This window comes from Triticum aestivum, chromosome 1D (genome assembly GCF_018294505.1).
Source record: "Triticum aestivum cultivar Chinese Spring chromosome 1D, IWGSC CS RefSeq v2.1, whole genome shotgun sequence".
In the NCBI taxonomy this organism is placed as follows: domain Eukaryota; kingdom Viridiplantae; phylum Streptophyta; class Magnoliopsida; order Poales; family Poaceae; genus Triticum; species Triticum aestivum.
The window spans coordinates 117,072,772-117,088,725 of NC_057796.1; the positions used below are offsets into that span (position 1 = coordinate 117,072,772).

Consider the following 15,954-nt stretch of genomic DNA (forward strand, 5'->3'; position numbering starts at 1 on the left):
CCAATTCAGCGGTCTAGAACTGGTTTTTCTATTTTTGCATCACAAGCCCAACTTCTATTGTAGTTGCTCCCTGTTCTTTCCCCTCTGCACGACACTGATTTGCACAGAGCTGAAGCTTTGGCTGGCGTTTTTTATTTCACTGACGATGGAAAACCACTCAGAGCGATTTGGCTTGTTATGCTCTAGCTCTTTTGCAATCAAGGCACAGTCAGTTTCAATGATTAGCGAACAATGATACAGGGTCAATAGCAACCAGAGTCCAATCTTTTTGTTCTCGAACACGCACGAGTGTGCATACTATGTATTAAAGGGGAGAAAAGGGGGGAAGAGCCCCTCCACGTTGATGGTTACATAATGTTACAAACGCACCCCAACTCCACCGTTAACACAGGACTCTACAGACTTGTTGCTCTACCCACCGACAACGCCACCAGGAAATCATCTAAGTGATCACTAATCAAGCCCGCTGACCTCCAAGCTTGGCCCTCGCTAGCTATACTACGCGTTACAAGATCAGCCGATGGAGACTTCCCATCGAACACGATACTGTTGCGGTGCTTCCAGAGGTCCCACAAGACGAGGATCGATAGCGCCCGAAGATCTTTCTTTCGGAAGTGGCTTCCCTCTCTGTCTCTGCACCAATCCGCCAAAGAAGACCCATCCGGAGGGATCCAATCCGGCTTCCCTAGGGCTCGAAAAACATTGCTCCACACCTCCTTGGCAAGGACACATTGGAGCATGATGTGTAACATGCTTTCCTCATCTTGGTCACAGAACGGGCATCGGCCTTGGTGGTCCAGTCCTCTCCGTGCTAGGCGGTCCGAGGTCCAGCATCTGTTCCGCAATGCAAGCCAGGTGAAGAAACGGCACCGCAACGGGGCCTTGTTTGTCCACGTGAACTTGGCGGTCGGTGCGACCGTTCTGCCCCAGAACCGAGTAGCATAAGCAAAACGCGTTGAAAACTGACCAGTCTTGTCCCAGGACCAACGATGAATGTCTTTAGAGTGCACATCAAGCTGGATGTTTTGAAGCCGGTCCCAGAGGTGGAAATATTCATGCAAAACTTGGTCAGTAACTTCAGGCCCAATATCCTGTCTCTTCCACTGATCTGCAGACGATCATTTTTTTCACTCACAGAGACAAACACCAGACCTTTGTGGTCTCATGCGACACCACAAGCCCAACTGTTTTCAGTTTTTGACAGAAGCGATGCATCAGTGTTCAGTTTTACTATACCCACAGGCAGCTGGGGCTGCATGCATCACTCCGATGCAGAGGCCGGAGGTAATCTTCCTTTTCTAAAAAAACCACAGGCAGCTTCTCCCATTACAACATGGACGAAGAAAAATAATTCCATAACACTACAAAGTTTTTTAAAGACTTGTACATGAAAGACATTGGTGTGGAACCCCATGAGCTAATTGAGTTGACCCCAAAATCAATACGAGATTAGTTGAATGCCAGGTTGATAAAAAAGTTCACCACCCAGGAGGTGAGCGATGCCCTCTTCCAGATTGGGCCTCTGAAAGTACCCGATACATACATACAGTTTCTCGTCCCGGTTTTTTTCCAAAGGAATTGGGATTTTCTAAAGGATGACGTGGTGGCTGCAATGTTACACTTTTTTGATAATGGGTTGCTCCCGGAAGGTATAAACAATATAGTTATAGTCCTAATACCTAAAGGAAACAATCCCCGATGCTTGAAAGATTTTCGGCCTATAAGTCTGTGCAACATGACCTTTATTCGATGACATCATCTCAGAGACACAAAGTGCCTTCGTCCCAGGTAGAATGATTACAGCCAACACGATTATTGCGTTCGAATGCTTCCATAAGATCCAACATAGCAGAAACCCACACGTCACCCATTGTGCCTACAAACTTGACCTAGCAAAGGCATATGATAGAGTCAACTGGAAGTACCTGGAGGAGGCCCTTGAGAGAATTGGCTTTCGCCAGAAGTGGATAAACTGGGTCATGGAATGTGTTACCTTAGTGAGGTTCTCGATGAAGTGTAATGGGGAGCAACTGGATTTCTTCAGACCGACTAGAGGGCTCTGATAGTGTGACCCTCTCAACCCGTATTTGTTTTTGTTTGTTGTAGATGATTTGGTTAAATTGCTCAATAAGGAGGTTGCAGGGGGGAAGGATCACACCAATTAAAATCGCAAGGAACAACCCTGGTATATCAAATTTGTTGTTTGTGGATGATAGTATTTTTTTCAGGGCCTCGTTGGACAGAGCGGTTGCTGTTAAGAAGGTTTTGAATACTTTCTAGGAATGCACGGGGCAACTCCTTAGTTCAAGTATATGCCCATTTCTCTTCAGTGATCAATGCCCGAAGCAGGTGAGAACAAACATTAAAGGGGTGTTGGAAGTGGAAATTACTACTTTTGAGAGCAAATACAAGGGTTTACCGACACCGGAAGGAAGGATGAAGGATGAGAACTTCCAATCAGTTATGGACAAACTTGGGAAAGGTGCAACAATTGGAACGAGAGATTTATGTCCTATGCTGCAAAAGAGGTCCATGTCAAATCGCTAGTCCAAGCACTCCCTTCTTTCACCATGGGAGTGTTCCTGCTCTCGAAAGGCTTGTGAGAAGTATCAAAGAATGATATGTTATTTTTGGTGGGGAGATGAAGGACATAGAAAGGTGCACTGGATGTCTTGGGAGCGCATGACCAACCAAAACGAGCAGGGGGCAGGCTCAGAGACCTGCATTTATTCAACTTGGCATTGCTTGCCAAGCAAGGTGGGATGCTCATTCAAAACCCAAACAGTATGTGTGCAAGAGTTCTCGAAGCAAAATATTTCCCAAAGGGTGACCTCCTTAGTACGATGTTTCCCTTGGATGCATCGCCGGCTTGGAGAGCAATTGAACACAAGCTCGGACTACTTAAGAAAGGTCTCATTTGGAGAGTTGGAAACGGTAAATGGTTTGAGAACAACAAACTTCATTAGAAGATGCAGACTTTGTTGGGTTAATCATCTTATTAATACGGAGAAAAAAGAGTGGGACAGAGAGCTGATTGGGAATTTTCTTTACCCCTTTAAAGCGGAGGAGATCTATAAGATTAAAATTCCTTCAGTCGAGGTGGAGGATTGCATCGCCTAGCATCATGAGAAAAATGACGTGTTCACTGTCTGGAGTGCACACAAGCTTGCGGCAACTCTAAACCGCAACACATCGGTGGGAGCCTCAAACTCGTCTAGTGCTACTGGGAACAGAAGCATATGGGATGCTATTTGGAAATTGGATGTCCCTGAGAGAAGCAAGATTTTCAGTTGGAGGGTTGCGACAAGCAATTTGGCAACAAAAAGAAATAAGTGAAGACGCACAATCGTTCATGACAGTGTGTGTGACATATGTGGGAACGGAGATGAGGATGAATTTCATGCAGTCATCTCTTGTACCAAAAGTAAGGCGCTAAGATTTGCTATGAGGAAAGTTTGGGGACTACCGGATGAAAAGGAATTTTTTTCATACAGGGACAAACTGACTTCAAATTCTACTGGACAAAAAAAATATCAGAGATGAGAAGAAGAATACTTTTGCTGATGTGGAGAGCTTGGTTCCTCCGGGACAGCTATGTGCACCATGACGGCAAGGAATCAATCTCGCCATCGGCACTATTCTTGGTCAGGTATGAAGAGGAAATGAAAAACCTATCTCTATCGGACATTGGGAATAAGGGCAAAAGGAGCTGGTCTCTATCGGCCGCAGCACCCACATGATGCACACCATATCTTTATAAGCACCTCTGAGGTACTGAGCGGACATATTTTGAGATTGAAAAAATCGCTATAGAAGTCTCGTAGTTGATGGGCTCGACATACAGCTGAAAAGATAGTGTGACATCCCGACTTAATAGGAATGAAAGACTACCCATGTCAGTAAGGTGCACCTTCTTTTGCGGTATCCCATCCAAAAGGAACCTCAAAAGTAAGTGTGTTTGCCTTGGAGCTATTTGAGAATGGGTGATCAATTATGAATTTAATCCCGGGTGGGCATGAGTGAGCATAAAATGTGCAAGAAAGACTATTATTGATATATGGGTCAGTTTAAATCTCAGACGCAACGACCAGGAACCGATGAATTTGACCGGGGTGTTATAGATAGCAGACTGAAATGAGTTCAAGAAAATGTGACCACCCATACCAAGTTTAGGACTTGAACTTGGGCAAGTTCACCTCAAAGAACCTAGACATGTGAGCTCTCAATTCGCAACATACCCCAAAGCTTGGTAAGCCTTTTTTTTAACAGGGGGAGGGACTGGAAGATCCTCGAAGCGGGCATAAAAATATCAAAAGAGTTACAATACTGCACAACGGACCCCAAAAAAAATAATTTTTTTAACATGGTCCTCCCTTTATGCAACCAGGGCCCAAATGATACAACAAAAGCGTAACTGAGTCCTGATGCTCCTGGCAACCTCGCCGGAGATGTTTTTGCCACCATCTTCAGCCAAATCATTGACATCTTCCAAATGGTGGTTGGGGCTGTGATGAACTTGGCCCTGGGAGAGAGAGCTGGGCCGTGGAGGTGGTCGAGCATGGGAGCTCGGTGGAGAAGAGGAGATGTTACATGTGCTGGTGCTCCTCGTCGCCATGGGGTATGGCGTGGTGCGATCGACGTCGGGAGGGGACATCGGCGCCGGCACCAGGTTGCCAGGCTCGTGCGAGTAGCTAGTGTGCTGACGATCCAACGAGTAGAAAACTATCCTGCCGCAGATGTTTTTTTCCCATAAATAAGAACCAAGTTTGACGATAGGCCTTAATTGACACAATCTCGAACATACACATTTGATCAAAACTTTTAATATGTATACGTCACAAAAAAATATTATGCAAATTCTTTTACCCTCAATGCAGGTCATGCTATATCCAAGCAACTTCACTATTTGATCTAAGAAGGCTAGTATTTCAGTTCAATTATTTCTGGTGCATCCAATCCATGCTGAGAATTCACTCTGTTACATTAATACATTATTATGTGACTTGGATTGCAGAAAACAAGCAAATCCATATAGTATGTGTCATCTGTCAGAGAAAAAACTGCCCCTCGTGCAGGAAAGAAAGGGGGAAAAAAGGGCGAAACAGCCTAGAAACCACAACGAAACAAAATTTCTCCAGCCTAAAATGGCCAATGTTTAAGAAGCCTTTTAATCTCATTTCTCATCTAACAAGATGGAGGCACACGCTGTTAGCGATGACAACTCTTCCTGCGTTGCAGCTCCAAAGCCCTGCCATCTTATCCTACCCAGGCGATCAATCAGGTATATGTACCTGCAGTACCAGATTTGAACAACATTGTCATAACCAGAACCTCTGCTTCTAGTTTACTGAATGTCTAAAGGGGAGGGAAACATTACCCGGTAAGAAGGTTTACAATTTGAAGCTCCTTCCTAAAGTCATAGTGGTCTCCAAAGGCATAGACGGCATGTCTTTGTGGATTGTCCGATTTCCTCATCGTCTTCAGGAATGCACGCCTCACGGGACTTGATGATAACAGCCATGAATCTATAAATGAGACCTGGAACATAGTGTTTTCCTTTCAGCTAGCAGCCTGGCATGATGCAAGGCATTTTTACTCAGCCCATCAGAAGCTCTTAACTTAATTATCGCCAAAGAATTATATACCATCAATACTTATTTTCAAATGACAAGTCTTCTAGCAGACACCATGATGCAAGAATGTAAAATGACTACATGAGCGCATCCGACTCCAGAAAACAGAGACTAAATCACAATAAAGGAAGTAAAGTAATGAACATTGCAGACGATATAACATATTTCCACACGCTTACACGAACAAAAAGAGAAATGACATACTTGCTGTTCAAGACCATTCCAAAGGAAAGGATGAATAATTTCGCTCAATTCACAAGGTGTTACATACACATTTGAAGGAAGTTCTAGAAAAAACAAATACAGCACCATGTAGATTGAAAAAAAAGGTAAATGGTAATTTGCATGGCTTTACATCACAAACATACTTTGCACTGTGTAAAAAACTGAGAATAATTACGTAAGAATACCTCATACGCTTCAACTTTTCCAGTAGCACCAAATGCATCAAGAAAAGGTAGACTCCACGACTCTGCCATTTTCTGTTGAACAAAAGAAAATCTAATCAGCTACTGAGCCACTCCATTGGACATCCCTCCTTGAAGAGCATATATCCAAGTTGAAAATTAAAAATATGAAACCAGAGCTCAGTATGGCAAGTAAGAATTCTATACTTGTGGGTAATGACTTAACCGTAAATAGGAAGTTAGAGTTATGGAGACAAACCTTGGAATCGAAAGGGTTTAGGCTTAGTAGAACTAAAACCGAGTACATGATGTGCGGTTTCAGTACTACTAGGTGTGAGGAGGAGGAGGTTAGCCTTGATGGGCAGGTGGTACCTCAGAAGGACACCTTTCGATATTTGGGGTCAATGCTGCAGGAGGATGGGGGTATTGATGAAGATGTGAACCATCGAATCAAAGCCGGATGGATGAAGTGGCGCCAAGCTTCTGGCATTCTCTGTGACAAGAGAGTGCCACAAAAGCTAAAAGGCAAGTTCTACAGGACGGCGGTTCAACCCGCAATGTTGTATGGCGCTGAGTGTTGGCCAACTAAAAGGCGACATGTTCAACAGTTAGGTGTGGCGGAGATGCGTATGTTGAGATGGATGTGTGGCCACACGAGGAAGGATCGAGTCCGGAATGATGATATACGAGATAGAGTTGGTGTAGCACCAATTGAAGAGAAGCTTGTCCAACATCGTCTGAGATGGTTTGGGCATATTCAGCGCAGGCCTCCAGAAGCTCCAGTGCATAGCGGACAACTAAAGCGTGCGGAGAATATCAAGAGAGGTCGGGGTAGACCGAATTTGACATGGGAGGAGTCAGTTAAGAGAGATCTGAAGGATTGGAGTATCACCAGAGAACTAGCTATGGACAGGGGTGCGTGCTATCCATGTGCCAGAGCCATGAGTTGGTCGCGAGATCTTATGGGTTTCACCTCTAGCCTACCCCAACTTGTTTGGGACTAAAGGCTTTGTTGTTGTTGTTGTTGTTGTTGGGTAATGACTTAACCGTTGATGAATTTGCGTTAAATGCATACATATACTTGTTTTTGTGCACCTGCCCATAATTCATCTAGGAGTAACTTAATGTTGCCATCTGTATTTTGTGAACTTGACATGGTAATTTGTAACAATGGATACACGTAACAGAGAGAAATGTGAGGCTACACATTTTTGCAGCTTGGTGAGTGGTGACCATGCACATAATAGTGGATTTTTGTTGGCACATCCTCTTATTCGTACATCTGTTTGGTGGTGCATGTAATGAATATATGCAAGACAAATGGATGCAACTTTTGGAAATATTCCACAAAGGAGTTGAATGGTGTGATTTCCATACTGCATTAAGCCCCGGGTAAAGGAGGAGGGTTGTGATAGGCTTGGCGAGCCAACGTAAAAACTAGCCAGTCCCATGGGTATGAAACCCATTTGAGCGAGAGTAGTACTAGGATGGGTGACCTCCTGGGAAGTCCTCGTGAAAGGGTTTCATATCTAAGGGTTGTGATAGGCTTGGCGAGCCAACGTAAAAGCTAGCCAGTCCTTTGGGTATGAAACCCATTTGGGCGAGAGTAGTACTAGGATGGGTGACCTCCTGGGAAGTCCTCGTGAAATGGTTTCATATCTAGCCTACCCCAACTTGTTTGGGACAAAAGGCTTAGTAAGTAAGTATTAAGCTCAGACATAGTTATCTTACTACCTACAAACTGTTAGTTCCGGATAACAAAATGAACTACCAGTAGTTATCAATACTACTTGAAACAAAGGTTATTCAAAAGAAACATATTTTGAATTTTGGACCAATGAACCTTGTGTGGATTAGTATACACAAACAGAGCCCAAGATACATGATCATAGTCGTAGAAAAGGGAAACGTGTCACTCATCGTTTCAACTTGTTTTAGTTTGGCAGTCCCAGGTGGGCTGGAGTTACACTCTTTCTGGATAAGCTTAAACCTGGCTTGGCTCAGGAAATGCTAGAGGCCCTAGTGAATTATAGTTGAGCTAAAATGTTCTCAGGGTATATGAGCTCATCTACCACAAAACTCGTCAAACCATAAGCAGAGACAAACAACATCGCTTAATTGGCTATTGTCTAAATACATGTTGAATGTATAACATCTGACAGCATTTATCCTTCTAATTTGCATCTGACAAGTGAAAACATGAATGTTATGCACCTCGCATCATTTACTATATTTTTCATTGTCTTTGGAGATGCTTGACTGCAACTAAAAGGCATGTGCTAACTTTGAAGTCACTGTAAACTTCTAATAAAATGTGGGAAACAGTTGAAGCAGTTAATACGGTTATTTCCGACGGTGTCCTAACTTCCAAAGAATTTTTAATTAAATATTTACATATGTAAGTATGGAATATGTAGCAGTACAGCACCAAATGTGCTGCAGCCACTCATACCTGCGAGCTTGCACGAAACGAAAGGCACACCAGTGCCGCATCAGGAACCACCGGCACTGTACCACCAGCCCCATGACTACCGTCTAGCGGTGGAGACGCAACAAGCGGCAGTTGCAATGCTCTGCCAGCAGGGGACTCCAAAGCAAGATTAGGGAACTTCACGGCAGCGACCTCTGGGATAATGGTCTTACTCGCCACCGCAATCTAGACCATTTCAGTCACAATGTGAGGATCCAAATCGCCCATCATACAACCTCACCAACAGTTATTGCTTACTATCCAATTAACATAATTGAGTAGCAAGTTATTGATGCCATATATACCTTGCCGGCGTTCTTACGGATCTCGGAGATGTCCTGGAAGTACCCCCTGCTCATCTCATCAGTACTGCACTAGACCAATCAATCAGAGGTTCAGAACTAAACAATCATACAATGCACTCATACAGCAGAGCAATATAACCAGTAGGAATGATGTGAGGAGAAGAGCCTTACAGCCTGGCCTTCGCCTTTGCCTTCTTCTCCGCATCCTCGGCGGTCTCCTTGCTCCACGTCTGATCATCCGCTCATCCCAACATCACGAGAAAACCTAATGACTAAATAAAGCCTCTAATGGATTGCAGTCGCAGGGAGGAGCAGGGGGGCGTAGAGAGCAAACCGAAGCGCCTACCTTGAAGAAATCCAGGAACCCGCGGGCGAACACCGCGCGCGCGGGCTGCGCGCCGCCGCAAATCCTCTCGCCAACGGCGTCTGCGTCGGCGAGGCGGAGAAGCGGCCCCGCCGCTCGCCGCGCCCTCAGCATCATCGCCGCCGCGCCCGATCTAAGCTGGTGAGGAGGACTAGCAGCAAAACCGAAGCGCCGAGCCCTCCTGTGCACGACCTCTTGAAACGTAAACGCAGCTGGAAAACGTATACTTTTCATTTACGTGATCGATGCGGCAATAACGTAATAGCTCTATGCCACGGCCGGCGCCATTAGAAGCCGCAGACTCCCAAAACCAGCAGCGCTGAACACAGGAAGCAAAACCCGCTTCCCCTCCGGCTCGATTCGATCCTTCTCCGTCCCCCCGACCATGGCGTCCTCCTCCTCCTCGCAATTCGAGTAAGTACCCGCCTTCCCAGTCTCTCTCTTGATCACCTGTCCAGCGCCGCTCACCGTTCGATCTCATGTACCCGTGTCGTCTCGGAGCAGCGATCCGTCGGCGAGGCGCCCGCCGCCGCCGCAGAGGAAGCCGCCGGTGCTGATGCTGCTCCCGCTCATCTACGCCCCCGTTCTGCCCCTCAGTACGCATCCCCCCTCCCCGTCCCTGCATTCCCGTGCCGTAATTCTTCCTTCGGACCCCATTTGCTAACTAGGGTTGTCTGTCCCCTGCGGGAGAAACAGTCAGGATCGGGCTGCGGCATAACCCGGTGTGGAGGGACCGCCTCTTCTATGGCGTCCTCGCCGGCGCATTCGTGCATGGCACCTACCTCATGTACGTCCTCTGTCCGTGTATTATTCGCTTGTCCTAGCTGTGATTTTTATTTATCTATGATAGGTGAGCACTGCCAGCTGCAGTGATTGCTCTCTTGCTGGTTTTGTTAGCTACTCGATATGTATTAGGAGGCTGTCACTTCGACTACATGATGTATGTATGTCAATGCATAATCGTATCGGTGAGACCACTAGGAGAGGTTGTAATGTTGTGAGGATATGACATGGAAGCTGTTAGTGTTCAACCACATGTAGAGTAGTATATAAGCCTAGGATAGCTATGTAATGTGTTATTCTCTGCTTCCTTCAATATAAAATGCTGCCGGCAAATTCAAAATAAAAATAAAAATGCTGCACGTATCCGCATCTGTCGGTTGTAGTAACGTATTTTGATTTTCAGTCTGTCTGGTGCTTGTGAAGAAACCGCATTGTGCACACCATATACATATTTTTTGTTTTGCTTTACAACAACAACAACAACAACAACAACAAAGCCTTTAGTCCCAAACAAGTTGGGGTAGGCTAGAGGTGAAACCCATAAGATCTCGCGACCAACTCATGGCTCTGGCACATGGATAGCACGCACCCCTGTCCATAGCTAGTTCTCTGGTGATACTCCAATCCTTCAGATCTCTCTTAACTGACTCCTCCCATGTCAAATTCCGTCTACCCCGACCTCTCTTGATATTCTCCGCACGCTTTAGTTGTCCGCTATGCACTGGAGCTTCTGGAGGCCTGCGCTGAATATGCCCAAACCATCTCAGACGATGTTGGACAAGCTTCTCTTCAATTGGTGCTACACCAACTCTATCTCGTATATCATCATTCCGGACTCGATCCTTCCTCGTGTGGCCACACATCCATCTCAACATACGCATCTCCGCCACACCTAACTGTTGAACATGTCGCCTTTTAGTTGGCCAACACTCAGCGCCATACAACATTGCGGGTTGAACCGCCGTCCTGTAGAACTTGCCTTTTAGCTTTTGTGGCACTCTCTTGTCACAGAGAATGCCAGAAGCTTGGCGCCACTTCATCCATCCGGCTTTGATTCGATGGTTCACATCTTCATCAATACCCCCATCCCCCTGCAGCATTGACCCCAAATACCGAAAGGTGTCCTTCTGGGGAACCACCTGGCCATCAAGGCTAACCTCCTCCTCCTCACACCTAGTGGTACTGAAACCGCACATAATGTACTTGGTTTTAGTTCTACTAAGCCTAAACCCTTTCGATTCCAAGGTTTGTCTCCATAACTCTAACTTCCTATTTACCCCCGTCCGACTATCATCAACTAGCACCACATCATCCGCAAAGAGCATACACCATAGGATATCTCCTTGTATATCCCTTGTGAACTCATCCATCACCAATCTAAAAAGATAAGGGCTCAAAGCTGACCCCTGATGCAGTCCTATCTTAATCGGGAACTCATCAGTGTCGACATCACTTGTTCGAACACTTGTCACAACATTATCGTACATGTCCTTGATGAGGGTAATGTACTTTGCTGGGACTTTGTGTTTCTCCAAGGCCCACCATATGACATTCCGTGGTATCTTATATAGGCCTTCTCCAAGTCAATGAACACCATATGCAAGTCCTTCTTTTGCTCCCTATATCTCTCCATAAGTTGTCGTACCAAGAAAATGGCTTCCATGGTCGACCTCCCAGGCATGAAACCAAACTGATTTTTGGTCACGCTTGTCATTCTTCTTAAGCGGTGCTCAATGACTCTCTCCCATAGCTTCATTGTATGGCTCATCAGCTTAATTCCACGGTAATTAGTACAACTTTGAACATCCCCCTTGTTCTTGAAGATTGGTACTAATATACTCCGTCTCCATTCTTCTGGCATCTTGTTTGCCCGAAAAATGAGGTTGAAAAGCTTGGTTAGCCATACTATCGCTATGTCCCCGAGACCTTTCCACACCTCAATGGGGATACAATCAGGGCCCATCACCTTGCCTCCTTTCATCCTTTTTAAAGCCTCCTTGACCTCAGACTCCTGGATTCGCCGCACAAAACGCATGCTGGTCTCATCAAAGGAGTCGTCCAGTTTAATGGTAGAACTCTCATTCTCCCCATTGAACAGCTTGTCGAAGTACTCCCGCCATCTATGCTTAATCTCCTCGTCCTTCACCAAGAGTTGGCCTGCTCCGTCCTTGATGCATTTGACTTGGCCAACATCCCTCGTCTTCCTCTCTCGGATCTTGGCCATCTTATAGATGTCCCTTTCGCCTTCCTTCGTGCCTAACCATTGGTAGAGGTCCTCATATGCCTGACCCCTTGCTTCACCAACAGCTCGCTTTGCAGCCTTCTTCGCCATCTTGTACTTCTCTATGTTGTCTGCACTCCTATCCAGGTATAGGCGCTGAAGCAATCTTTCTTCTCTTTAATCGCCTTCTGGACATCATCATTCCACCACCAGGTATCCTTATCTTCGCTTCTCCTTCCCCTGGACACTCCAAACTCCTCCGAGGCCACCTTACGAATGCAAGTCACCATCTTCATCCACACATTGTCCGCATCCCCTCCTTCCTCCCAAGGGCCCTCCTTAATGACCCTCTCCTTGAACGCCTGAGCTACCTCCCCCTTGGGCTTCCACCACTTCGTTCTAGCGACTTTGGCACGCTTATCCCACTGGACACGAATCCGAAAGCGGAAGTCAGCAACCACCAGCTTATGTTGGGGTACAACACTCTCTCCAGGTATCACCTTACAGTCTAGGCACGCACGCCTATCTTCTCTTCTTGAGAGGATGAAATCAATCTGGCTAGAGTGTTGGCCACTACTAAAAGTCACCAGATGCGATTCTCTCTTTCTAAAGAGGGTGTTAGCTACAATCATGTTGTAGGCTAGAGCAAAGCTTAAGACATCTTCTCCTTCTTGATTCCTGATGCCATAGCCAAAGCCCCCATGCGCCCCTTCAAAACCTGTGTTAGATGTACCCACGTGGCCATTGAGGTCTCCTCCTATGAAGAGCTTCTCACCAATCGGTACACTCCTAACCATGTCTTCCAGGCCTTCCCAGAACTCCCTCTTGGTGTTCTCATTGTGGCCTACTTGCGGGGCATAGCGCTGATAACATTGAGAACCAAGTCCTCAACTACCAGCTTGACCAGGATAATCCGGTCCCCACGTCTCTTGACGTCTACCACTCCATACTTGAGGCTCTTGTTGATCAAGATGCCTACGCCATTTCTGTTTGCAGCCATCCCCGTGTACCACAGCTTGAAGCCGGTATCCTCCACCTCCTTCGCCTTCTGTCCTCTCCATTTGGTTTCTTGGATGCAAAGGATATCAACACCTCTCCTCACCGCTGCATCAACTAGCTCCCGAAGCTTCCCTGTCAGAGACCCTACGTTCCAGCTACCTAAGCGAATCCTCCTAGGCTCGGCTAGCTTCCTTACCCTTCGCACGCGTCGAGTCAAATGCGAAGACCCTTGCTCATTTTCCACTACATCCGGGCGCCGATGTAGCGCGCCACTAAGGATGCGACGACCCGATCCTCGCTCACTTGCCACCGTATCCGGATCAAGATACGGCGCGCCACCTGGGGGCTGACGGCCCGGCCCTTGCCCATTTCCCACCACACCCGGGTTCCGATGTGGCGCGTCGCTGAGAGGGTTACGCCCCAACGAAAATCTTTTGGGTTTCATCTACATAAGAGTAGCTGAGTTTTTACGTTGGCTCACCAAGCCTATCACAACCCTCCTCCTTTACCCGGGCTTGGGACCGGCTATGTTGAGACAACATAGGCGGAGTTAATTTTTGTTTTGCTTTGACCGTGATTATTGAAAACAAAACAAAAAGATATTTATAGTGTCTTGACCATGATTATAAGAGAAAAAACTTAGAAGATACATGGTGCACAGTGCAAATTTTTAGGTTGCCTTCATCCTAACTGGAAGGGATGTGATTCGATGAACCAACCATGACCGACTGAGCACATGAAGCATGATTTCTCTAATGGAAGTATGGAACATGAGCTCGATAATCTTCTGTTATAGTTTGCTTGATAGGATCATGGTTGCCTTTTGTTATGCTTTCTTCCAAGTTCTGTTAGTGTATGATGTTATGTGTAGTTTCATGACCGCTGCTCAAAAGGTAAGAGTGGCACACACCGGAACTCTCATGGCACTTCAAGTCAAATAAACCGTTATCCTTGATTTCATGAAAGCTTAACAATATTTGATGCGGTATTATAAGGAGTGTCAGAGGTTAACCGTGATCCATGTTAAGACATGGGTGGATGAGTCCACAACTTACCTGTCATTTTTGTTACTTTTAATTTGATGCAGATGAATATATCTTGTAGCACAAGTGATGTTACTGCTGGACTGTGTGCACTTTCCTAATCCATGCTCTTGTTATGAAATGCCCCATATGTAGTTCTACGTGCTAATTTTGGTCTCTGAGTCTCCAATATACCATGCATCTGAAAGAAGAATTTTGGTGTTAAGCTACAGTAGTGGTCATGGTTATTAACATATAATGTTTATTGAATTTGTTTGTGTCTGAAAAAGGCGCCTTCAGCCTTCTTGTGGTTATTGCTTGTGCAAACTTATCTGCGATGGTGTTGCTGGTAGTTACCTCGACTGCACTGGGTCGTTTGACCAATTTGATCATGCACAAATCCAATCCCTGATGTTTGCTGATGCTTTGATTTTTGAACCACTTCCAAACATAGCATTGGAAAACTAGTTGCCCACTTTAACGTACCTGTTAATCTGTTATTCCTTGTATGGAAATGCAGTTCTTTTCTTCTCAAATTTGTCAGGGCCTTTGCCACGTTTTATGAAATGGGTTTTTTCATGTCCGCAAGTTAGGAGACATAGTTTCTTCACGAAGATAAGCTTATGTGGTTCTCATTAATGTTGTTTCAGATCGGAACTGTACGACGTGGAGAGCAAGTGAATCAAGCCCTCCAAAGCTCAAGCTATGAATTTGCGACAGCAATTTGTGACGATTGCAAGTCTACGATTGATGAAGGGGTGACTGGTTTTTCATATTAGCATGTTTGCCCTCTACCTGTTTCTATTAATTTGATTCAAGGTTTGTGTTTGATATGCTGATAGAATGCTTGGGCACACAAAATAATCTTGACTGCCAGAGCAATGCACCTGGCAACACTTGCAAATTCTCTATTGATCTCAGTTATCTATTCCTCCTTAAGGTGTTGGTCTGTTTGTTCTCATGTGTTGCCATTTGTTTTCTCCGGATCAAAATTAGAGAAGAAGCGTAGCACACCTGTAACAGTGCGAAAGGATTTGCATTGAAGGCCAAAGAATTACCATCACACATGCGTAACTTTGAGCTAAAACAAACAGTTTAATCATCTTTTTTTTTCAGGAGCAGTCTGATTGTCTTAGTTACTATTCGTGCTTGATTCTATCGTCAGGGTGCATTATCCTTTTGATGAAATCTATGTAGTATGAACGATATTGTTATCTGACTATCCAGTCCAATCCGTTCTAGCTGGTTATTGGACCTTTCTGATTGTCTAGCTCGTGTATTTTATTATGCTGGCGAAGGCAAAACTTCTAGCCGTTCGTTAATTACCCTCTGTCCTGTCGAGACCAAAGCTGCCGGTTGTCAGGATTGTGTGATTTGCGTTCTTATATATCTTTGGATTATACTCCCTCGGTCCGAAAATACTTGTCATCAATACGTCTAGATACATTTCCTTTTATCCATTTTGATGACAAGTATTTTCGGACGGAGGGAGTATTAAAAAAAGTTAAAGTGATGCCAGTTGAGATGTGTGCTCTACACCATGATGATCCTAAGACATTGTTGATAATAAAAAAACATCGGGAATGGTCCTATATTGGATCCTACTTCGGGTAAGATTGGTTACGAGATGTACTTATATGTATTTATCCCCTTTTTGAAAAAAAAATTGGTATTGGCCAGCTGGCTAAGACGTAGAAGAATTGCCGTGTTTTGAGAAAGAAAATCATGAACTGGTTGAGCTCTCACTTTG

At 45.3% G+C, this 15,954-nt stretch overlaps 2 protein-coding genes across 5 annotated transcripts; one reads left to right on the forward strand and one right to left on the reverse strand.

Annotated features, from left to right (window-relative positions):
* Positions 1–4,905: 4,905 nt before the first annotated feature.
* LOC123180677 (mitochondrial ATPase complex subunit ATP10) lies at positions 4,906–9,413 on the reverse strand. 4 transcript variants are annotated; one of them, XM_044592782.1, is made up of 7 exons: positions 9,162–9,413; positions 8,987–9,045; positions 8,816–8,879; positions 8,493–8,696; positions 6,044–6,115; positions 5,378–5,538; positions 4,906–5,291 (listed from the first exon to the last, which is right to left on the reverse strand). In XM_044592782.1, exons 1-7 carry the CDS (start codon positions 9,411–9,413, stop codon positions 5,174–5,176), a joined length of 930 nt encoding a protein of 309 aa, XP_044448717.1. In that variant the 3' UTR covers positions 4,906–5,173. The 4 variants fall into 4 exon arrangements, with proteins under 4 accessions (XP_044448717.1, XP_044448720.1, XP_044448718.1 ...); XM_044592785.1 differs by having other exon boundaries at positions 8,816–8,884; positions 8,987–9,080; positions 9,162–9,363; XM_044592783.1 differs by having other exon boundaries at positions 8,987–9,080; positions 9,162–9,360.
* On the forward strand, positions 9,360–15,143 carry LOC123180680 (uncharacterized). The gene is made up of 4 exons (XM_044592786.1): positions 9,360–9,593; positions 9,684–9,775; positions 9,876–9,966; positions 14,855–15,143. Exons 1-4 carry the CDS (start codon positions 9,565–9,567, stop codon positions 14,883–14,885), a joined length of 243 nt encoding a protein of 80 aa, XP_044448721.1. The 5' UTR covers positions 9,360–9,564; the 3' UTR covers positions 14,886–15,143.
* Positions 15,144–15,954: the final 811 nt, after the last annotated feature.

Bases quoted from the DNA above. Each gene is read 5' to 3' on its own strand.
- LOC123180677 (XM_044592782.1), bottom strand. From the start codon at position 9,413: ATGAAAAGTATACGTTTTCCAGCTGCGTTTACGTTTCAAGAGGTCGTG. The intron at 8,697-8,815 runs GTATATATGGCA...GAAATGGTCTAG, and splicing joins TCCGTAAGAACGCCGGCAAG to ATTGCGGTGGCGAGTAAGAC. The intron at 5,539-6,043 runs GTATTCTTACGT...ACTATGTTCCAG, and splicing joins GAAAAGTTGAAGCGTATGAG to GTCTCATTTATAGATTCATG.
- LOC123180680 (XM_044592786.1), top strand. From the start codon at position 9,565: ATGGCGTCCTCCTCCTCCTCGCAATTCGA. The intron at 9,594-9,683 runs GTAAGTACCCGC...GTCTCGGAGCAG, and splicing joins TCCTCCTCCTCGCAATTCGA to CGATCCGTCGGCGAGGCGCC. The intron at 9,776-9,875 runs GTACGCATCCCC...CGGGAGAAACAG, and splicing joins CGCCCCCGTTCTGCCCCTCA to TCAGGATCGGGCTGCGGCAT.